The following is a 23,418-nucleotide window of genomic DNA, read 5'->3' as shown; positions in this document are numbered from 1 at the left end:
TTTCGGGTCGTCTCAGCACTTCAACGTTTTTCGGTGAGTCTTGTGCGTTCATTGTGCTTTGAATGCTTTCCAGCCTTTCTGGAATCTCTGAAACTTCTGGACATCTAAAATTCTGTTCTCCATGTTCAAAATCTATAATTGGTCCTCCCCCACCACTTGCAGCTTCATTTCCGCTTTCAGTACCATTACGTAGGGGATGTTGTTTTAGTAATATAGCTTCTGTGGTCAGAGCACCTTCTAATCCACTTCCAATTTCCTCGCCCCGGGTCGCCATATCTGTAATCAAAAATGATACTGCAGTGAGTGTCTGTAGTGCCTGAAGAGACTGTAGTGCCTGTAATAATTGAAGAAATACTAGCTTCAGCTGTGTCTGGAATTCTTGAAGTTGTTGGATTCGGAGTTGTTGCGTCAGTTGCTGTTGCTGATTATGTATCGCCCTTTGTATAGCCTGTTCTAACGGGATTATAATAGTATATAGATTCCCACAGTCACTTGAGGAGTATGCTACGTATGGACATGTGATAGAGATCTGCACTTGTATCATAATATCACTATTCGTGTGATAATATTGCTTATTTTGTGGGGTTTTTTGTGGTTTATATGAGTTTATATGGGTGTGTTTACATTCAGGACTGATCAGGACTGATCAGCACTGTTTCCACCGCTGCATGTAGCTCCACTCTACTACTTCTCTCTCAGGGACTACAAGACTTTAGGTCCATTACTTGTCCATTACTTGTCCTTTCTCCTGCTTTTCCCTGTTTTTCCCTGCTTTTTCTGTTTATCTCACCTCCCCCGCCAGCTCTCTCAATTTCAACCTCAGCTGTAGCTGTAGCCGTCCGTTCCTGCTCCAGGCTCCTATCTGCACAAGCAAATGGCTTTAACTTAATCAAAGGTGAGACCTATTGCATTTTCAATGCTTGTTTTCAGTGTAATGATGATCGGTGCGCATGGCGCACTGACATCATTGCATTGAAAGAGGAATGTGCCTTCAGCTCATTTCACTTTCACGGCTTCAGTGCTCGCGAAGCCTTCTGAGCCCCACGAACACTGGAACACATGGGAAAGGTATTAATGGAAAGGGGAGACTCTACTTGTTCCAATTGTACCCTTCCCTAGAGGATTCTTACTTGGGAATCACCACAGGAGGGCGATCCCCAAGCAGGGATCCACCACTAGACACCAGGGAGGGGGGAGCAGCCAATTGGGCAAGGGCTTTTACTTCCCCCTTAGGGTTTTCTGCATATTCAGTTTTTCTGCCTCCCCCTGGGGGGCAGATGGGGGCAACAAACACAAAAGGGATAGTCTTTTTGCTCCCCTCTCGTGTCAGATGTGTGTTTTTACCACTGATCTGCCCACTAGGAGCCAGGGAAGAATTTGTTATGTACATTTTGGGGTGGGGCTTTCCTAAAAAATAGGCACAGTCTTTCTGCCCCCATAAGGGAACTAGGGATTACATTTTAATGGTCATTGTATTTCTCTACCCCTCCCAGAAATAAGCACAGTCTTTCTGCAACCCTGGTGGGCAGATGGGGGCAATAGCCCCTGATCTGCCTCCGGGAGGGGGCAGAAGGCCCACTAGCCACCAGGGATTATTTTTTTGGGATGCCCCCACCCCCAAACACAAAAGGCACAGTCTCTCTGCTCCCCCCTGGGGGGCAGATGTGTGTTATTACCGCCGATCAGAAAGCCACTAGACAACAGCGATTTTTTTTTTTTTATATTTATATATATATATATATATATATATATATATATATATATATATATATATATATATATATATATATATAGGATGGGGGCTGTCGAAAATGGGCAAGGCCATGCCCCCACTTAAAAGAAATTGAGGCAGAAGTCTTTCTGCCCCCTGCGGAAGGCAGATGGTGACACTTGCCCTTGATATGCCCCTTACGCGCGGTGGGGGGGGGGGGGTAAAAAAGCCCAGTGGACACCAGGGATCATTTTTTTAAATATGTAGGGCGAGGGCTGCCAAAAATGGGCATGCCAATGCCCACACCCCCAAGCACAAATGGGACAGTCTTCCTACCATACCTGGGAGTCAGAAAGCCCACTAGACACCAGGTATTTTTTTTTTGTTATAAAAGAGGGGTGGGGCTGCCCACAATGGGCATGGCCATGTCCCCACCCCACATAAATGGGGACTGAAGTCTTTCTGCCTCCCCTGGGGGCCAGATGAGGCAATAGCCCCCGATCTGTCCTTCCGGCATGCAGAAGGCCTACTAGGCACCAGGGATTATTTATGTTTCTTAATGTAGAGGTTGGGGCTGCCCAGAATGGACATGCCAATGCCCCTCCCCAAAAAAACTTAGCACAGTCTTTCTGCAAATGGGAGCAATTGCCCACAAGCTGCCCTGCCCTCCGCCCCCCCCCCCCCCCCCCCCCGCCGGGGCGGTAGAAAGCCCACTAGCACCAGCGACTATTTTTTTTCTTTGTGCAGGTGTGTGTGCCCGCACCCTCTAAAAAGAAAAATGGACACAGTCTTTCTGCTTCTCCGGGGGGGCAGATGTAGGCAACTGACCCTGATCTGCCCCCCTCTGGTGGGCAGAAAGCCCAGTAGACACCAGGGACTATTTTTATTTTGAGTAGGTGGTGGGGACTTCACAGAATGGGCATGCTGATGCCCCCCCCCAAAAAATGGGCACATTCTCTCTTACAGCCAGTCTGCCCCCCTCCCCCAGATGGGCTGCTGAAAGCTCACTAGGCACCAGGGATATGTTTATGGACATGCTAGGAAGCAGCCCCATAGTCCAGGGTCGCTCCCCTTTTTTCTAAGCACACACTGTAGCTGTTCCTGCCCCCCCCCCCCTTGGGGGCAGATCAGCGATATTTCTAAGCTCATCTGCCCCCAATGGGGGGGCAGAATACCACTAGATACCAGGGAAAGTTTGTATGTGTGAACTGGATTCCAGCTGATGGTCTGCATGGCGTTTGGCTTGCTGTGTGCGTGCACAGGCATTTTGCTGGTGGTGTGTGTGTCAAGCGCTTGGTGGCGGTGTGTGTGGACTGGCACTTGCCTGGCGGTGTGTGCAGATTGGCGCTTGGCTGGCAGTGTGTGTGGACTGGCGCTTGGCTGGCGGTGTGCGTTGGATGGTGTTTGGCTGGCAGTGTGGCTTGCGTGGATCCACCAGCGATTTCTTACCCAGAATCCCCTGCAAACCTTAAATTTAGCTAAAACAACAACTTTTCCACAATTTTCTTTGTGGGGAAAACTGCCTGATCACAGGGCCGGCGTAAATTTCCTACCACCCAGCGTTCCTTCAAGTCTCCTGATAAAAATGCTACCTCACTTGTGTGGTTGGGACAAGTGCCGACGAAAGGGAAGGAAGGACCCAAATCATATTGTGGAGGCATCAATATTATTGATCACAAAACAACTTGACTTTCTTAGGGGGTCATCTGTGTTTATGGTCCTGGACTCGGCCACCATCTAGGGAAACCTACCAAATCCAGAAAGTTCTTAAAACTAGAACCCAGGGCAGTCCAGAGAGGTGTGGCTTGCGTACCTCAAATTTAGCTAAAAACATCACATTTTCCTCATATTTCTTTGTGCAAAAGTTGTGGGATCACAGGGCCGACACAAATTTCCTACCGCCCAGCGTTCCTCCAGGTCTCCCTATAAAAAATGGTACCTCACTTGAGTGGGTGGGCCAAGTGCCTGTGACAGGGCCCAAAACATATTGTGGAGACATTAAAATTATCTATCACAAAACAACGTGGCTTTCCAATGGGTCATCTGCGTTTTTGGACCCGGACTCGGCCTCCATCTAGGGAAACCTACCAAACCTGGACATTTCGGACAACTAGACACCCAGGGGAGTCCAGTGAGCTTGCATGGACCCCCCTCAACATTTTCTTACCCAGAATACCCTGCAAGCCTCAAATTTAGCAAAAAATTCAAATGTTTCTCATATTTCTGTGTGGGATCACCGCGCTGGCACAAATTACCTGCCACCCAGGGTTACCCTTGGTCTACCGAGTAAAATGATACCTCGTGTGTGGGTGGGCCAAGTGCCTCCGACAGGGATGGGTCAAAATGTGTAGTGATTGAGAAGAGCGAACTGATCAGCACTTTTTTTTTTTTTTAGACTTTTAATGCTTTTTGAGCACACACACAAGTGAGGTATCATTTCACTCGGGTGATAGAGGGAATGCTCGGTGGTGGAAAATTTGTTCCGACATGGTGATCCCGCACATAAATGTGAGAAAATGTTGATTTTGTTTTTAGCTACATTTGATGTTTGCAGGGGATTCTGGGTAAGAAAACGTTGAAGGATCCATGCAAGCCACACATCCTTGGAGCCCCCGGGTGTCTCATTTTCAGAAATGTTTGGTAGGTTTCCCTAGATCGCTACCGAGACGGGACCAAAAATGCTGGTGCCCCCTTGCAAAACCAGGTCGTTTAGTGCTAGATAAATTTGATGTTTCCACAATACGTTTTGAGCCGTTTCCTGTTGTGGGCACTCAACCTACACACACATTGCACAGATGTTTTGGAACCTGTGGGAAACTGCACACATTTGTACTTGTTGCAGCCAATTTTTGTGGTAATGCCTCTGAAATCAACAGTTAAAACCAGCTCACAAGATCATAAAAAAGGCTAATAAACAGCCAAAAGCCAGCCCACTCACCGCCCTCTCAGACCACACCTTCTAGGACTGCCTGAGTGCCCTATATGCCTGTCTAACCCTGGTATCACTACTTCCAGCAGAACTCATCAATGTATGGCATCGTTACACAAGGTGCCGTACTAACAAACAGGATGTGAGCAACATGTCATCTGTGTGCACAGAAGGGTTTGAGCAGAGCGGTGAAGTATTGGTTTAAAAAAAAAAGAGGAGGAAACTGCCAACAACTGCCTAGCTACAGGAAGTTGACTACTAGCTCAGAAGCAGCACAGCATCCAGCCCCGGGAGCTGCCTAAGTACCTTTTGAACGCCCTCTGAGCCGACAAACAAGATACTATGCTGAACCAAGATGTTAGCAAGCACCTCTTCAGAAGCATCTGAGCTGAGAGGTAAGGCACCACGCAGTCCTGAGATCTTAGAACCTAAAAGCTTTGTTTAATGTAGAGCTTCAACTGTAAATACAGAAGTCCTTGTATTCTCTATTCAGAGCACCTGTTTGCTCCTGCAAAGTACCGGTACTCTCCCATTAAATGTATTGCAGCTGTGCTAAAAAGTGCAGGTACTCCCCCTTTCAAATTAAAGAAGTGCAGGCACTCAGTATCGGGTAGTACCTGCCCATTTAAAGCACTGGTTTTATGAGATGCAGGGCGAGTTAGGCTAAGAGGGGAGGGTCAACACTGACATGTGCCAGCAGAATGGCACCTCTTGTTCTAGCAGGTGTGTACTCCAGTGAGGCATGACTTACTCTTAAACTGCGTTGCTTCCATGTGGGACAGCTTTAAAAACAGGCTAGCATGCTGGAAATGCTCTAGAAATTAGTGGCTGGTCCTCCGCAATTGCGGAGGAGCGTTGCCCCACTCCCTGGCTCAGAGCAAGCAAATGTAAATTAAAATGATGTCCATGCATGATCATGATGGGAGGGGCGGGCTGAGGTATGTGAGGGGTTAGGAGGAGTGCGACGTGTACTCCACTCCCTAAGTGCGCGTGTTTTGGCCGTCCGTCTCTGGCCGACCATACACACATTTGCACTTAAATTTTCTCCAGCCCAGCTGCAATGAGCAGCCGGGCTGGAGAAACACCCACAGACTCCCTGGTCTGAGCAGGGCATCTTTTCTGCCTGCTCAGACCAATCCCTCGGCTTACTCTGCAGCACTGGGATTGGAGAGGGAGTCTATATTATATTTATAGTATATATTATATTCAATTCCATGCGCACGATCACACCCGCCCTACCACCTTTTCTTTATGGTGGCCGCCGCTGCTAGAAAGTGCTGCTTTAAAGGGTCTGTGGTGCATGATGTGTCACTGGATTGCAGCACCCTGTATGACATCAAACAAACTAAAATGCCTTTTGGAGGAGATTGTTAGAAGTGCAGTAAAGGTCGAAGAAAGCGGTTTCTCTACACTGCGTGACCCCTCTAATACTGACAATTCACCAAGTGTTACGTGCAAGTCTGTTCTTAGAGGTAACAGATTCTGGGAAGTCCATTTTCCTATACTGTCGCTTGCAGACTGTAATGAATAGCCTACCATTCTGTGGGATCTCAAATGCTGGTGGGAATCTGGTTCAGAGCATTTTTTGTCCAAATGGATCGGACATCCGGTTCAGGGTGACCACCCTTCTGTAATTCAGTCGGACTGTCCTTAAATTAGCCCTAATGTCCGTTATCCATGTTTCAATGGAGAGCATGTTATTTTAGCCTTTGGACTAAAATACGAAGGTTAGCTCCAAACCTTTCAGATACCTCAGCAGAAGTGGAGAGGGAGGGGGCCTACTGTGCCTTGATCCGAGGGAAAGGTAGAGAGCTTAACTTGAAAAAGCCTTCTTGCCAGGGTGTCTGTTGCCTGAAAGAAATGTAAATGTGTGCAATTGACTAATCCTCAGATGTAAAGGCTGCTTGGAAGCCGGCCTTGATGTTAACTGATGGAATCAAAGGTCCAACTGGTCATAGCAGGCATCATTCGTTTCCCTGGAGAGCTGGAAGGGTGGGGGCGGTTTTGCAGCGTTGGGGGCTGCCTTTGTTACTGGGGGCCAGTTTTGCACCAGTGTTCGGTATTCGGCCCCCAGTAACAAAAGCAGCAGTAGTTCACATTTGCACGCCCCTCACCCCTGCCCCCCGCCTTCCCCCGACAAAATCTCCAGGGCTGTTTTGGGTTCCCAGTCCGGCCCTGATGGAATCCCTCGAAGCTTCCTGACGACAAATATTCTTCTGTTTTTTAAACGATGTTACCAGCTCAACTGTAGTGAATCCTTCTAAAGGACAGTTATAAAAACGTTTTGCCCCAGGTGCAGTCTGCGTATTACTAAAATCTATAATTGGTAGAACTTTCCTTATCTTAAACCTATTTTTTTTGTGCACATTTTCTGGCAGCCTATCTTATGCTGTGTGTAATGCACATTTAAAATAATGATTTACACATTCACAGTGCTTTCCGTCACAGACGGGGACCTCACTTAAAAATACCCAGCTCACTATTCCCCGCTACACCAACCAGGATTCAATTCTGTTGCTCTCTGGGTGCACAAACCGACATCTACAGTGATTGTATTAACCAACAGAGGTTTCATGATATTTAATAAGTACATTATTTCTGTCTGGCCAGGAGATCTGTGATAAATCAGAGTTGGACGGGAGGTTTGCACAAGCTTACTGCATCTGCATTTAGTAAAGCAAAAAATGTCCATGTTTTCATGGCTCAAAATAAAAATTACATTTTTAAAGCGTAAAACTCCGCTCTTTTGCTTGGTAGCTGCTGCCCTACCTTACCTTATCAGAATGGTGAGCTACCCTAAGCACCTTGTTTCTGGAGATTCATAAATCACTCCATTAACAAGGCAAATGCGGTATGTCAGTTGCCAAATTCTGTTCAGTGTGCAAATGCTGGATAGTTTTTTAATCCTTTATTAAGTCCAGCTACATGTGATGTATATAAAACAAAACAAAGAACATAAACCTATTTTGTTTTGTACGTGTGTAGCCATCTATTTTATAATTGAGCAACCTCCTCATTAACCCTGGGCGTAGGACAACGCTACGCTTGCGGAGCGTGCGCAGTTTGTGCTACTACGCACTACATGAATTGCACGTAGCACAGTGCAAAACCGCGTAGCGTAGCGGGCATTTTTTGCTTGCTCGCGGTCCTCAAAGTCAAGTTGGCAACCGCGAGCGAGCAAAATCAACATCCCGGCGAGACTTTTTTCCTGTTCGCGATCAGCATCATCAAGTTGCCGATCGCGAGCGTGGGAAATAAACCTCCCGGCGAGATTCTCAACGCGGGGAGGTCAGGTTTCTCATTGCGAGTTGTCGCGTATGTTCGCGAACGCTCGCGATGAGAAACTACCAGTCCGCGTTGAGAAAGCTGCCGCTCGAGTACAAAACTACTTGAGCGGCAGAAGACGACCACTTGCACTGTGCAAGATGCCGTTTGCAATGATTGTACAGTGCGGAAAAGCATCCGGCACTGTGCAATCAGTGCGAACAGCATTTCCCTCCCCCACTACGCAGTTCGCGTAGCTACCGGTAGCGTGTGTAGTGCGAAGTACACTTTGCGTAGCTATGCGTAGCGCTACTACGCAACCTACACCCAGGGTTACTCCTCATATGTGTATGTAAAATGTACCTCATGTCCTAAATTTTGACCCTTCGCCTTAAAGTTTTACAGTCACTGCCCTGAAATTGCCTCCATGCGAGGTGGTCACCCTAATCAGATTTGTTGATTGACTCCCCAAACAGTCATTTTATTGTGGTATGTTAAGCGGTCAGAGCACAGGGACTTTGTCATCAAGTAATTGGTGTATTTGTATTTAGATCATTATAATCATTGGAATTATGGAACCACCAATACTCCTTGCTAATATAATTTAACATTTGTATAGTGTACAATCTCATGGGTATGGAATTCCTTGTTGCAGGCCAAGGAGGCTGCTGTGGAACCTAAAACCGGTTCTTCACTCCTGTTACATCACATCACATAACAATGAAAGTCATTGTTACTGGTTTGAAGGCATACAGTCAGCCCTGCCAAGTACCACGCATCAGGTGTTAGACTAACACATTTTAGTGCTGATGTCCGCATCACCACAGTAAAATACATTAGTCACGCTTTTTATAGCCCCAGGGACCATCTCTGTAAGGGGTGCTCCGCTATTCACATAATGCAGCCAGTCCGCACTACGATTCCTCTTCCCCAGACGCAATTAACCTTATCAGCTCTTCACTGATTTAGCTGGGCCTGGAGGGAAGCTCTTTTTCAGAGGTGCCAATTTAAAATGAGACTTGACGGTATGTTTTGTGTTAAGGCGGCAGGAGGATCCTGGAGTTGCCGTTTTCAACAAACTGCTTTTGAAAGGTATAGTTCTGCTCTCGCTGTTGCTCATAGTCTAAATATTGCTAAGTCACTGTGTTTTGTGTGCAGCGGATGTCATGCTTGCTTCAGTCTCTGTCAAAGCTACATGTGGTCGCCGTCTTTATATTAGTGGCGATCTGAATGGGTTTCATTCATTGCACGCTCTGAGTGGTGGTGTATCAGCAATATCAGAGAGTTAAAAAAAAATATTGTGTTGAGCTAGGCTGCCTTAGAGTAAACAGAGCCAGCTCTACGTCAGTGTGTTTAACTCTCCATAAAGAACCAGCTCACGTTTTTCAGAAATTTTGTTTTGCAGATCCTGGGACCAACCAATTATAAAGGGTGCTGCATTTAAAAAAAAAATAATAATCTTTTTATTAAAGAAGCTCAAAGGACAGTATATGTATCAACAGTATGCATGTATATCACTAAATCGATCCAAAGCATTAATACATCATCTATTAGGTGGGCGACAACCCATTTTACAAAGCACAGAAGCAGTAATATCTCTACAAGAGGCTCCGTTAGAAGCCTGAAATGTGCATACACCATGGGCATCCCAGTCTTTGCATGTTGAAAAACTCCATGACGTATATTTCGGATCCCATTATGTCCCCCTGCATCTGCGCCGTGGTGCCCAAATCCTCTCCCATTTCTTAGCACACCCCCTGCTTTTATACACAGTTTCTTCTGCTCGCTGGCACCAGTCCAGATCTCTCTCCCACTCAGTCACTGACAGGGTTTGGGGTGCGCCCCAGTTTCTGGCAATATTTCGTTTTGCGATACCTGCCGCCAGAGCACTACATTGTTGAACTGCCTTGGCAGTACGTTTGTAGTAGATAATTAATTGGCCCGGCTTCTCTGGGCCATGGGTTTGGCTTCAGTGTAGGTGAAAAGGACGGGAAAACAGCACCATGTTGGTGGTACATTGTTGTTTTCTGGTACGTGACCCCTAGTGATTGGCCGGCCCAGGAAGGGAGTTAGTGTTTTGCAGCTCGGGCTGCTGTGCCCGTGTGACAGGGTGGAGCCCTGCGACCCACGTGCACTCTGTGGCCCAGGTGCGGGTTTTCACGGTGGAGAGAAGCGGGTGGGCTGTAAATGATGTTTCCTTCAACAACTCTCAGACATGGTTTCTCTTCCCTCCAGTCAATCCCTTCATGCCCCCGGGAGTACGGCCTTGACTGCTGAAGGCTGTTGACTTAGCAGTCAACAAGCTGTGGGCCTCATCTGCTGTCCTGCCTCGTGTGTGGTTTCCCTGTAGCCTGGTCTGGTCCAGGCACCTGAGTGCACACTTTAAAAGACTAATCAGCCTGCCTTCAGCTGTCACTTGTCCCACCGCGCCCTTATCAGCGCCTACAGCAGTGTGACTGTGCCAGCAGCGCTATAAAACGGCCTGCAGTGCTGCACTCGGGATCGAGATCTTCAAGGGCAGTACACAACAGTTTGCATCCCGTGGCACCCCAGCACGGCCCCAGTAATATTCCCTCTGCTGGCTGAGTCTCAGCCTGCCATGGCAGGCACATATGGATGACACGGGTAAGTCCAGCAACAGAGCACTGAACTCAGTGCGAAATTTGTAAAATTCAAGTGCCAGGGTTCTAACCAGGAGGCCACTGAGGCTTGCACCACACATCGCCCTTGTCATCACTGCCAAAACAAGTAGTAACCATCTCTCTCGCATGTAAATGCAACGGTTCAGATTATTCCATGTCTCCAAAGGTAAAGGAATTGCTGGGGAGGCAGGTATTAGCACTATTGTAATGTATAGTGTATTCCTAAACAACCGTTGTTTTGCTCATCTCTAAATTCAATGAGCAGCGCCACCATGTGGTAGACTGTCAACACCATACTTAGAACAGTTAGGTGCCGGTGCCCAGCACTGGAAACCAATGAAGTGCCAGTGCTGAGCACCGGAAAGCTCCGGCTCAAATTAAGCACCGACTGAACTGAGTGTAATGGGGACAATGTCAGAGCATGGGAGAGAGAGGGGGGAAACAATATGTTTTAAAGGACGGAATAATAGTGTCTCTGTTTTTGTTGGTCTTTTACCTTCAGATAACTACATATAAAATAACACCCACACTTTACATGAACATGATGAACAGTACATGTAACTTCAAATATTGGTTGTGAAATGCACTCTTTTAAATTTTGCAACCTCAATTGGTTAATGCAGTCTCTCTGCAGATGTCGGTCTTTGTGTAAACAGAGAAGATTTTTTTAAAAAAATGTTTTTATTAGCAATTTTCACAAAATTATATAATTATTTACATAAGCCCCCCCCCCCCCCCCCCCCCTTTGGACCAAGGTATTACTTCAAATCATACCCATCCACTAGAGAGAAAAGCAATTCGGTAAATCTGTAAAATAATACATCATGTGCGGTCAAAACCTGTATAGCTACAATGAATATTCTCCTGATTGAACCCATATTATAGACCAAGCATTTTAGGTGTGATCTAGTTGCCAATGCAAGAGCGGACCCCAGATCTGCATCCCTCTTCTCTTTTTTCTCCTCCCTTTGGTTTTGTATATGGCTACTTCCAGGGTACAAATTGCTAGTAATCTAGTCCTCCATTGTGCAAAGACCGGTGAAGTAGCATCCAGCCACGCTGAAGCTATGCAGAGTCGGAGGACAGCCATGGCCACAAAAATAAGGCCCTGCATATGATTAGGTCTTTGGTTGTTAGATACTCCTAACACAGAGAAGATTCTTGATTGGCAGAATACGGAATGGTGACTTTTTTACTGCAGCCTATCTGCTCACTGTAAGTTGAGTTCAGCCTTACGGATTCAGTCGCACTACCGTGTTTTGGGATGAGCATGGTGGTCCAACTCTACTATTACTTTGTTTCAGTGCCGAGCGTCACTAAGTCAGCAGTCTGAGTATCATGCATATCACAGAAATGTGTTTTGTGTAGGTAGCTCAGTGGGTTACTGCTTTGGTCCCATGGCACTAGCTTAGTACCCTTTCCATTTCAGGTGCTTTGCAGCAGTTTCAAGATCTTCTTCGAGTTTCTCGTTGCTCAAAAGGTGTGTTATTTCTGCTATTTATCTATTTCCATGGACTTCATCGTTCGATTTTGCTCACAAGAAAGTGTCACTCACAGTCATCGAATGTCGCCCATAATTACTCTGAAATTATGAAAGTGTCGCACATAAGCAATCTGAAACCTTGGCAGCTATGCAAATATATGATTAGTGTGAGGTAATAGCAGGGGATAATGAAAGTCTCTGTTGTTGGCCTTTAGAATCAGGCTCTTCCCGGACGCCGAAGAGAGTGGCGAAAAGCCTTGGGATTCTTATTGATGATGACTTATCACTCAAACAACAGATGGGAGCGGTGTCATCCTCTGGTCGTTTCCAACTCGAAGAATAAGGAAAATCCGCAGATATTTTACTGAGAAATCTGCCATTCAAATTATCATCACCCTAGTGATATCGCGGATTGACTATGCAAATGCCCTCTGCTTGGGACTCCCAACTGCATTGATTAACAGGTTGCAATTGGTGCAAAACCAGGCGGCCTGGCTAGTCTTTTGCCAGCCACGACATTGCCACACTAAGCCACTGATGGAAAAGCTCCACTGGCTCCCCTTGGCACAGAGGACCGTCTTTAAAACGGCATGTACGATTTTTAAAGCCCTTCATTGTAAAAGCCCTGGTTTTATATCGAGCAGACTACAGCGCCACATGCCCACTCACCAGCTTAGGCTCATCTCAATTTACTTAGTGGTACGAACCAAAGGAAAAGGCTAGGCGGGACCAGTTTTTCTGTACTGGCTCCTCTTACATGGAACACCCTCCCCTTGGATATCAGGGGATCAGTATCCAACTATGGAAATTCAGGAAACTCTTAAAAACTTGGTTGTTCTGATAATCCTATGTCTTAATCAGTGATCGATGCTTCCCTCTGCTACCAGCGCCAAGAGACCTTATGGTGAACGTGCGCTCTACACATGACCTATAACATCAATATGATGTCACACCAGTGAAGAAATTGTCATTGCACACCTGTGTAATGTAACATCATGTAATGAAAGTAACTTCATCCCAAATTACATTACATCCAAGGGCGAAGTCCTAACGGTACAACACGCATAAGGAAAGATTGAAGGATATTATATAAGTGTGACATCACAGCAGTGCAAAATGACTTTCCACTGCTATCTTTTTATGTTAAAGAATAGGCGGAACAGCCTTACCCACACACTGCCAGTGCTCATGGTAGACACTGCTGACACGGCCTCGCCCCCACATAAGTAAGGCTCCACCTCCTCGCCCCACATTACTAGTGCTCATGGTAGCCACCGCTGATACTGCCTCACACCCTTGTGGTCGACACTGCATCACCTCCACGTTACTACTGTTTATTGTAGACACTGCCAACCCTGTCTCACCTCTACACTATGTTGCTTGGGGTAAACACTGCTGACTCTGCCTCTCCACCACACATTTAGTGCTCGCGGTAGGAACTGTGGACACTGCCTCACCTCCACACTACTTTGGATCATGGTAGACACTACCAACACCGCCTCACCCCTACACTGCTAGTGTTAAAGATTTGTATAGGTTTATATTGTTTGTATCATTAACAGTGCGATGTATGTATTTTAACATACAAATTCACACGAATATCATATGACTTGATTTGACACGGAATTCCTATGATGTGTAGAAGTACGTTTTTCTAATATATGTTAACTAGGCCAAATTTCTGTGAAAACGCCACCTTGTACTCAATGGAAGTCATCTCTGTCCCTCATTCAGTGCTCCCTCCCCACACACCTTCTCCACAGGCTCTGCAGAGCATAGTTAAGATGTAATGAATCCAGTAATTTTCCACTGTCGATGTTCTACTCATGTGAACCTTCCCCAGTTCAGCAGTAAATTTACAATATGTTTAATTCATCTGCTTGTACCCCGAGACCAATTCACTCATATAACACATTATTGTTAGTGTAACGTGTTCTATTCAAGTTTTTCCGGAGGACATTAGCATACAGGATGCTGAATTATTATCCATGTAGTGGGGTAGTGCTTTGGTGTTAAGGCAATGTGATGTCTATTTTTTATTTGCTTGGATTTGCTGAGAAAATTATACATTTGCTCAAACCACAATAATTCTGCAGGAATGTTAATTTAATATGCAAGAATAATGTATAAAAACCCTCCACTTTGTGGGTTAGTGAGAAGATTTTCCTGGAGAGTTAGATGCTGCATGCTGGCGATGCTGCCTGTTTTTATTTTTCTGTATAACTCTGCATCAACAGCTTAATGGCATTGATTCTGGAAAGCTTTACTTTTGGATTTGGTAATAAAACCCTTTAACTTTTCATTGATTTTGAACTCAGCCATTGGGTGGACCTAATCGTTCTCAATTTAGAATTATTTAATGAATTGTGTTTTTCCTGATTCTGATGTTTTGGGGAGGTGCTTTAACGGGGAGGACACATTGCCTCATGAAATTGACGATCCAGCGAAATGTGGGCACACTGTTTGAGGTAAATGTTGGGGTGTGTCTTGATTTTTGGGGTACAGAATTTGCTTCCATACTGTTGCTCATGCAGATATGCCCGACACTGCCTTGCCACTACACTTCTGATGCTCGTGGCAGACACTGCAGATACTGCCAACACCGCCTCACCACCACACTACCAGTGCTCGTGTTAGACACTGCCGACAATGCCTTGTCTCAACACTACCAGTACTTGTGATAGCGAAACCAGAGCTATCACTGGTACCCACCATTAGCAATATTAATAGTAGTAGTATTACTGAAATCCCAACACATGAACATACCAATCAGCAACTGAAAGGCGACCTGTTGACTTTTGCAGTTTTATTTCGTTTATACTAGAAATACGTTTTTTGTTGAAATCTGCAAATTGTACAGCAGATTGTAAATTATATGGCACATGTAGTAAATCTATAATTATGCGGAAAACGTTGCTGTCACAGATTTGCATAATTCCAGTAGCCTTTTGTACATTTGCGCTCACTACAGAATCATTGACATGTGATCGATAAGACAATATGGGCGTGAGATTGCGGCGACAATGTTAGGCAGATGAGTGGATGTGGCGCCATTTTGTACCTGCGATGGTACCAGGTTGTGTGCAATGAGTTAGCAGTTTACACAGACACGATGTCTCTGCATTACAAGTAGGTGGCCCTACCTCTTGTGACCCATGAACAAGGTCTACAGACTGACGAACGAAAGCTAGTCCCCTCTGGGTAGAACACTAGATGGTTAGCCAACCCACACAAAGGAGTTCACCCACGGCACTGCTTCATGGATTTGTAGTTAACTCTCTGAGTTGTGTAGGCCTGCTCATGATGGAGGGTATGTCTGGAGTTTGACCAGCTTTCCTTTGAATAAGTAGTGCTACTGGTAGGCACCAATGGCTCTCCCTTTTAATCCAGTCCTGGGAGGGCACCATGCTTTACCCTGAAGCCACATGCACACTCTTCGAAGACTGGCCTGAGTTCAGTGTTTTAAATGGGCTGGTTCTGACCGGTACTGAGTACCTGCACTTCTTCATAATTTGAAATGGAGAGTACCTGCACTGCTTCAATACATTTTATGGGAGATTCCCAGCACTTTTTGGGATCAAACAGGTATTCCAAAGAGTGAGCACATGCACTTCTATAGTTTCATCTCCAGCACTGCCTGAGATGGCACCTGGCAAAACCTCGAAGTCCAATGCATGCTTTACTGAGCCCAGCCTGGGTGCCACCATATTTCCCTGCCTAAGCACATGACAAAGTTCAGAACCCTCATGCCATAGCATCCTACTTCCTCTGAAGTCCATGCCACAGTCTTCTTAACTCCAACTCCACACGTCGCTTTACCCTGTGCCCCTTGGTGCACTCGTCTCAGCTTGACATGCAATCACACAGTACACCCACTTTATCCTGAAATCCAGACATACTTTTCTGAACCACACCTGGGGTGGCACCATCCTTTTGCTTGATGCCCCTGCCAGACTTATCTGATTTTGGCTGGGGTGGTACTGTTTTACTGTGAAGTGATTGGCAAGGTTTTCTGAGCCCAACTTGGTGTAGGACGCGGATTCACTCTGAAGCCTTATTCCGATCCTGTCCCAGTGTGCTACTATGCTTTACCAGTGGCGGCTGGTGACATCTGAAAGTGGTGAGGCGTAAAAGTTTGTCAGGAATGCCATGTGGAGAGCAAGTGAAGAGACCATGCCCGACTGCCTTTAGAGAGGCCTGGTGGGGGATCTCCCCCAGGCAATTGTTTTTAAAAAGAGTGGGCAAATGGTGCATTTTCAAGCAAATTTGAGAAATCAAGATGGTTAATTAATCCATTGTGAAAGTGTAGTTATGACATCAAAGAATAGATTTCATATGATAATGACGTAGGTAGCTGCTTATTCAGTATAACCATTCTTAACATACCTGCTCAGTGCTAGCTCAGTGCAGTGGCCTGTTCACAAGAGCAAAGTGCACCAAAGGCAAGTACGATCTCCTGGGAGCTCCATTCTCAAAGATTAGATTAGACTAGAAAGGAGTACAACCTAAGGCAACATGTCTGTGCCAACCCATGGAATCTGTTACCACCAGGCCCTGTGTTTTTTGTTTATTTCTAGACAAATGGCTTGCATTTGAAAGTGCCTACTTTCAGCAAACCTGTTTATGTAGGCTGCATGAAATCCATTTGTCAGGCCATAAAGATATCACACAGCAGGGTTGAGAGCTCAGGAGGAGTCAGATGGGATAGGAACTGTTTTGCTGGCAAAGGAAATCGAGAACAGGACAGCCTGAGTCCACTGTGAAAAATAAAACGAGATTTATTTACATGGGAGTCTGCAAGCATTTGTACAGTTTTATCAAGCTTCCTATGGAGAGACGGCTGTGTGACCTGGTGCTGCAATTGGTACCAGTTAGGGGTGATATATGTCACTTTTCCAAATTAAGCTGTTCAGCACAAACAAAACATCCTGTACGAGCGGTGCTGCTTTTGTGTTGGTCCCTGTTACGTGCGAACAGATCGCGATACTGAATGCCGTCCTTTAAATGGCAGTGGTTTGATGAACAGGGACATTCAAAGATGCATCGAGCTACAGAAATAATAAAAAAGTGCATCTTTCGTATGGCGCTGCCGAACAAAAGCTGATCCGCAAAGTGTCACTCTGAATGCCATTTGGCCTGGAAAGTGAATTCTTATAGCACTGCCATAAGTTTAGGAATTGACTATTGCTGCTGTATCTGCATTTAAATTGGCAGGGCAACATCACTGAATGATATATTTCACATGCATTTCACAAAAACGTGTCTAATAGTACAACATTCATCTGTCTTGTCACAAAGCTTGTGTTTGAAAAAAAAGAAAGTCTATTTCACTGTTGTAACCTTACTAGACACAGTGGTGTTCCAAATACACTTTCCAAGCACCACACACTCTCTACATGGAGTATCATACACATCACGTGGGCAAGCGCTTCAACGTCTGGCCTGTTGTGGGAAGCACTATCTAAATCTTATTGTACAATGCAAACGTATAATGCAGTCAAGACCGAAGAGTGTATGGCTCATTCTACCATCAGAGAAAATAATTTTTAGTAGATTCAATATAAGGTATTACAGCCTGGTGAGTTCACTGTGTTCAAACACTGATAATATGTCATTATTATTACCAAATTCAACAGTATTCTTGATCGACAACTGAAGGATGAAAAGCTATGAGTGGCTCAGTGACTCTGCCGAAACTTGAATTGGGCCTGGTGTTCGCACACAGGTCTCTGATTGCAAGTGGTCCCTCTAGCCTTTCCGAAACATGTGGAGTAAATCACGTGCGTTTCAGGAATGTGTGTGGCTCAGTTTCTGCCACTGACGTCCTGGTAGAAGAGTTTGCAGATGTGAAAGGGAATATGTTGTTGTCCCTTTAGTCACCATCGCCATTTGAGGCACATGTGCATACTGACAACCAAAAAAGCGTACAACTATTGTACTCGCAATTTTTAAACATTTTTCAAAAGTATGAACGGGTGTTGAAAATGATATGCAGATCAAATGGTGATACAATAACATTGTGTACTGAATACACCATGTATATAGTACTATTTTTTGCCTCATTTTCCAAAGCTCTTTTGTATCTGATAACTGATTGCAGCAAAGGAGACCCCGGAGCGCAATGACTCATATTGTCAAAATAAACTAACATGTTCAGGACAAACAAAACATCCTGCACGGGCGGAGGTGCTCATTTGAATTTCTGTTGGTGTCTGACCCTTTCATTCACGTGCACACATACATATCGAGGTCCTGGCAACCGAAAATTACATTCAATCAAATACTGTACTCACATTTCAAAGCTCTTTTTGTGTTTGATTAGTAAATGTTCCATTGGAGCGATTTTTGCGCCTACAGCTCAATTGCTCGAATCCTTAAAATAAAGGAACATGTTAAGCACAAACACAACATCCTGTACGAGCAGAGCTGCTCTCGCGAGCCAGGGGTGCTAGGTAAAAAAACACAAAGTGCTGTGTGAGTCTCAGCGCTCGGCCCAAGTATATCCTGTGATTCTGGGCAAATCACTAAGCCTTAAAAAATCTGACCTTGAGTAATGTATCCCGGGCGCTCCTTTAATGCGCGCCAATACCGTTGAGTTGTGTTCAACTACAAACTCTCCTGTGTGAACACCGCATGGCTGCTTAACTGCGCGCACATAAAAAATCCACAAAAAGTGAAGTATATTAACAGCTTAAAGTAAAAATAGGCACCTACCAGCCTGTATTCTTTTGAGCCTACGTTGTAACAAACACAACAAGACATGGCTTAGCTTCAGCTGCATAACGCTTTTCAAAAGTGAAAGCACACTCGACTACACGTGAGGAAAGGAATGAGCTGCACCCCTCCTACAGCCCGGCCCCTCTCGTGATGACTGGTAATTGTTGCCACCCACTATTCCTTCTCCCACTCAGCCTGCCCCGCCCCCTGCCATTGAAATGAATAGAGTTCTGCCAACTCCTCCCAGGGCCATTTAGTAAATGCCCGATAAGCAGCCTTATCCATGGTATTCTAACTGGGCACCGGCACGATGATGTCACTGCTGTAGCTTGTGCCTGCAGGTCGAAAGATGACCTCGCCCTGGCAGGCACATGCGCAGCAGGACGTCTGCAGTTTATCACAGCTGCCCCATTAAAAGTAATAGAGCAGCCAGCAAGTGGAAATTTCTTTTCGGCTGCTTGGTTTTTTAAATTCATTTCTTACGTCTCCCCTCAGGCTCTGGATGGCAGGGCACCGCCCCTTTTGCCCCTATACACCAGCCGCCCCTGTGCTTTACCCTGGTAGTTTGGGGCAGAGGCATATGAAGGATGTTTAATCCGGAAGTTAATGGAACACTTTTCATACCTCGATCACTGATGGTTCTCCGCATCCCCTTGAACCCAATGGCAGTCTTTACAGCCTTGCCTGGAGTGGCTCACTACTTTACCCTCAAGCTCTGGGCACACATTTCTGAGCCCAGCCTGGGGTGGCACCTTGCTTTACCCTGATGCTCTTGGCATGCTTTTCTGAACTCAGCCTGGGTTGACCCCAACCTTATTCTGAAGCCCTTGCACAAGTTTATGTGCCTTTTCTGGGGTAGAACACTGCTGTACCCTGAAGCCCTTGGCACATTACTCTGACCCCGCACTCTGGTGTTACCCTGCTTTACCCACAAGTCACTGACACTATTTCTAGCAGGCCTGGGTGGGGGGCGGGGGTATACTGTTGTACCATGAAGCCACATGCACTCTGGTTTGATCGCAGCCTCGTATGCCACTCTTTTTACCCTGAAACCACTGGCACACTTTCATGGTCCCAACCTGGGGTGGTACCCTGGTTTATCCTGAAGCCCTTGGCATGCTCTTCTGATATGAGCTTGGATGACTTCCTGTTTCACCCTCAAACTCCTAACTCACTAATCTGAATGGTCGTGTAGGTAACCTGCTTTACCTTGAAGCCATTGGTACACTGGTGAGCCAACCTAGCTCTCACATTCAGTGTACGCCTACTGTGACATCAAGAAAAGGGCAGCCCTTATACTTCTTCTGTTCTCCATTGTCATATTCTCACTTCCTGGGAAAACTGCAGTGTTCTAAAACATGTTTTAAGGTCATATTCACAGCGGCTTTGTCAGGCCCGTCTCCAGGAATTTTTATTTGGGTGGGCCAAGGGTGCATTTGGGTGGGCCACTGCAGGCCCAATTGTGGTAGCCTACAAGCCCTAGATTACTTAACATCTACTTGCGAACAGTCACCACGATACAACGGATCGATTCTGTGTGTATACAGAGTATGTGGAGAGTTATTTGAAAGTAAGAGCAATGTCTGGACCTAAGTGCAAACCCTCACATTCCAGCAGGCCAGGCTTCAACACAAGATCATCCAGGCCCGATTATCCACTTTTCTACCATCCCTCTCCTGTGCACCTTATCTCACAGCTGACCTCGGGCCCCAGCCCCATATCAGCCACCATTCAGCTCCACTTTAATTATTACCGTAAAAAACATTAGTAAAAGCATCTTCAAACTTAAAACTTTGAATATAGGAGTAAATATAACTAGCATGCACTTTAAAATATGTTCCACAGTTGCCCAAATGACCTGACTGCTAACTAAATAAAACCAAAAGGCCATGACAGGGCCGGCTTTAGCTCTAGTGCAAAAGTCTTTTTTGGCACCCCACCAATGACTTCTTTCTCCACCATGCCATTACTATCACCCTCCAACAGTGCCCTTCATCTCTCCGTAGTCACTCTCTCATATGCATTTCATTTGTCGTATAGCGCTACTCACATCAGTGTAGGGTGTCACAGTACTTTACATCATGCACACATTATACAGAGACAATGAATCGTACAAGTATGTACATCAGTCTACAGGGGATGTCACATAAGCCAATGAGGATTACAAGGTGTAGGAATCCCGTCATCCATACTGGTGGGCAGTGTATTTTAAGAGGGTTTGGGCTGGGGAAGCACAAATTCAGGATTTAAAGCAAACTCCAGTGGTTGGGTTTGGCTTTAACAATACAAATGTATATCAGCCCAAATTCTTTTTAGCAACATTAAAATAATGAAAGACTGGGGAAGTTTCAACTATATAGTAACACAAAAAAGTGACGTTCTAACTATACCATTCATGTTTGTATGCAGCTCTTTGATGACAGTCCATAGGTCCCTGTCCTATGTTAGGGTTTCACTTCTGAACTGCAAGTATAACAAGAATCTGTGTGACAAATGCAGTAACCCACTGAGCTAGGCACATAAAATACAGGGTATCTGCATTTAAAAACTACCAACAGGCAAAGGATTGCTCTCCAGCAGGATCATTAATCACCAGTTATCTTGACATTTTATTGTTGACTTGCATCCATGGCCATGATAATGATAAAAACAATTTTAAATGAAGCATACACAAAATATGTGCCTTGCTGGGCTAGTGCAGATTAAAAAAAATAAAAACAAATCGCACATTCTCTTACCTACTCGGTTAGTCAAACTTTGTGTCCCAGCCTGATCTGATGAGCAGCTGCAGGGGTCAGGAAAGGTGACTCAGAATAAACAAACTTCTTTTCTCCAGAGCTGAACAGATAGGAAAGCAGGCCAGTAGGCAAATGTTACTCGGTGCCAAATAAAGAATGTGTCCCCTTCGCCTTGCCCCTACTGTACCTGCACGACACAGCCCACCTTTTCTTTAAGGAGTTGGGTGATTGGGGATGGCTGTGAGAGAGCCAAGGCCCAATCACCCAACTCCTAGAATAGGAAGAAAAACAAACGTTCGGCGGATCGTTGTAAATTATAGGGCCCCTTTTCCATTGGCCTACATGTCCTCACTGTGAGGGCCAAGGCTCATGTTTGGGTGGGCCTGGTCCACCCGGCCCCCTGCTACAACCAGGCCTGGGCTCTGTTGTCATGTGTGGTACGCACCTCAAAATTGCGTATGCTTTTTTGCAATCTTTGCAGATTGAAGCTGCCGCGAGTCTGCCTATATGCAGAGTTGAGCCAATATTTGAATGTGACGGATGCACTCACATAGGGCGGAGATAGTGGGGATGGGTGGTGACCGAAGAGAGATATTTTTAAAATGTGTCCAGGCTGCAAACCTGTCAAACACTCCTCGTTTGTCCCCACAGGTCAGCGGCGCCATGTTCCTGTTGTGCGCCAAGAGGAAGCTCGCCGTCTTGCTGGCGCTGTTGACTGCACATCTGTTTCTCATCAGCTTCTCTTTTCACCGTGGGCTCTTCAAGGTACGTTTACTTTCTTGTTGCCTGCAGAATACCAATAACTCCAAACGGTGACCAAAATTAATAATAAAGATCTTTGGCTTTGTTTCTAAAGGCAGAGCGGTCCAGGTGCTTTCATTTATAATGGAGGTCAGAGACGTGTAAGTCAGTTCAGTTCATAAACTTTATTCGACAGTTTAAAAAACGTCATAAAAGTACACAGATAAAATCATACATGTGACATTACACAGGGAAAGTACATATCATCATGGGTTGTTTTCAGGGCATACAGAAGTCAGCAGTACAAAAAAAAAAAAAAAAAAAAAAAAAAAAAAAATAGCTAAAAAACCATACTTTTTCTTGCAGCAACAGATTTCAGGATAAAAGTTGCTATAAAAAAACACAAATCCGGGCTAGCAAGTGAAAATAACAATTTCATGGCATTTGAAGTAGAAGACACCGAATATTTTTTAAATAACGGTTTCAAGTAAACAATACGTAGGGCTTTATAAAGGGGGCAAATTAACATAAAATGAAGGGTACTTTGCTTGGTTAGTTCATCACATGGACAGGCAGATGTTGTATAATATTTCATTTTTGGAAAGGCCACAAGGTTGTGGACAATACCAAGTCTAAGTCTGGATAGGACGAATTGGTGAGATTGCCTGTAGATTATTTTGAGATAGATAGGCAAACCAGGACCCTCGTTTGTATTGGAGGAATAGAAAGCATGGGTTAAGTAGTTACTTGTGTCTGCTTTCCGTTTAACGAATTTTACCCTCATAAATTCCTCTTTCACCTCCTTTTTGGATAAAGTGGTTACAATATCCGGATCTTTGCGTACATCCAAATCAAAGAGATCTCTAAAAGTAGTGGTCACATACTTTATCCATGGTATATTCTTGAAATTATCCAAAGACAGACAATCTTTGATAATGCTCTTTGTGAAACTTGTTTCGTCCTTCAGCCAAATAGACCTCCATACCAGGAGGGGTCTCAATTCGGTTAAATCGGCTATATGGTCCAACCTTAGTTCCTCGTGGACCAGGTAGTTAGATGCCGATGAGGGTAAACAAAGTAGCCGTTTCAAAAACAAATTTTCCAGTATTTGTAAGTCTTTGTTACACCCGTACCCCCATACCCCTGAACCATAAAGTGCTATTGATGAACATCTGTGTCTATAAATATTTAGC

General features: G+C 45.3%; 2 protein-coding genes across 6 annotated transcripts in view; one reads left to right on the top strand and one right to left on the bottom strand.

Annotated features, from left to right (window-relative positions):
- Positions 1–18,840, bottom strand: part of LOC146856309 (uncharacterized) — a 423,335-nt gene extending 404,495 nt beyond the window's left edge. The window contains exon 1 of the mRNA XM_085654421.1: positions 18,744–18,840. Coding sequence (XP_085510547.1) covers positions 18,744–18,810 — 67 coding nt within the window. The 5' untranslated portion in view covers positions 18,811–18,840. The remainder of the gene's footprint in view (positions 1–18,743) is intronic.
- LOC146856308 (NXPE family member 1-like) overlaps positions 1–23,418 on the top strand; it is a 355,569-nt gene that overhangs the window by 207,453 nt on the left and 124,698 nt on the right. For 3 of the 5 annotated variants that reach the window (XM_085654416.1, XM_085654417.1, XM_085654420.1), the window contains one exon: positions 22,136–22,249. In XM_085654416.1, coding sequence (XP_085510542.1) covers positions 22,136–22,249 — 114 coding nt within the window. Of the gene's footprint in view, positions 1–4,718; positions 5,036–10,413; positions 10,530–22,135; positions 22,250–23,418 lie in introns of those variants that run through there. The other 2 variants (XM_085654419.1, XM_085654418.1) reach the window with 2 other exon arrangements.

This window comes from Triturus cristatus, chromosome 4_1 (assembly GCF_964204655.1).
Source record: "Triturus cristatus chromosome 4_1, aTriCri1.1, whole genome shotgun sequence".
In the NCBI taxonomy this organism is placed as follows: Eukaryota; Metazoa; Chordata; class Amphibia; order Caudata; family Salamandridae; genus Triturus; species Triturus cristatus.
The sequence above is the reverse complement of the archived record's forward strand: the minus strand, read 5'-3'. Positions and strand labels throughout refer to the sequence as shown.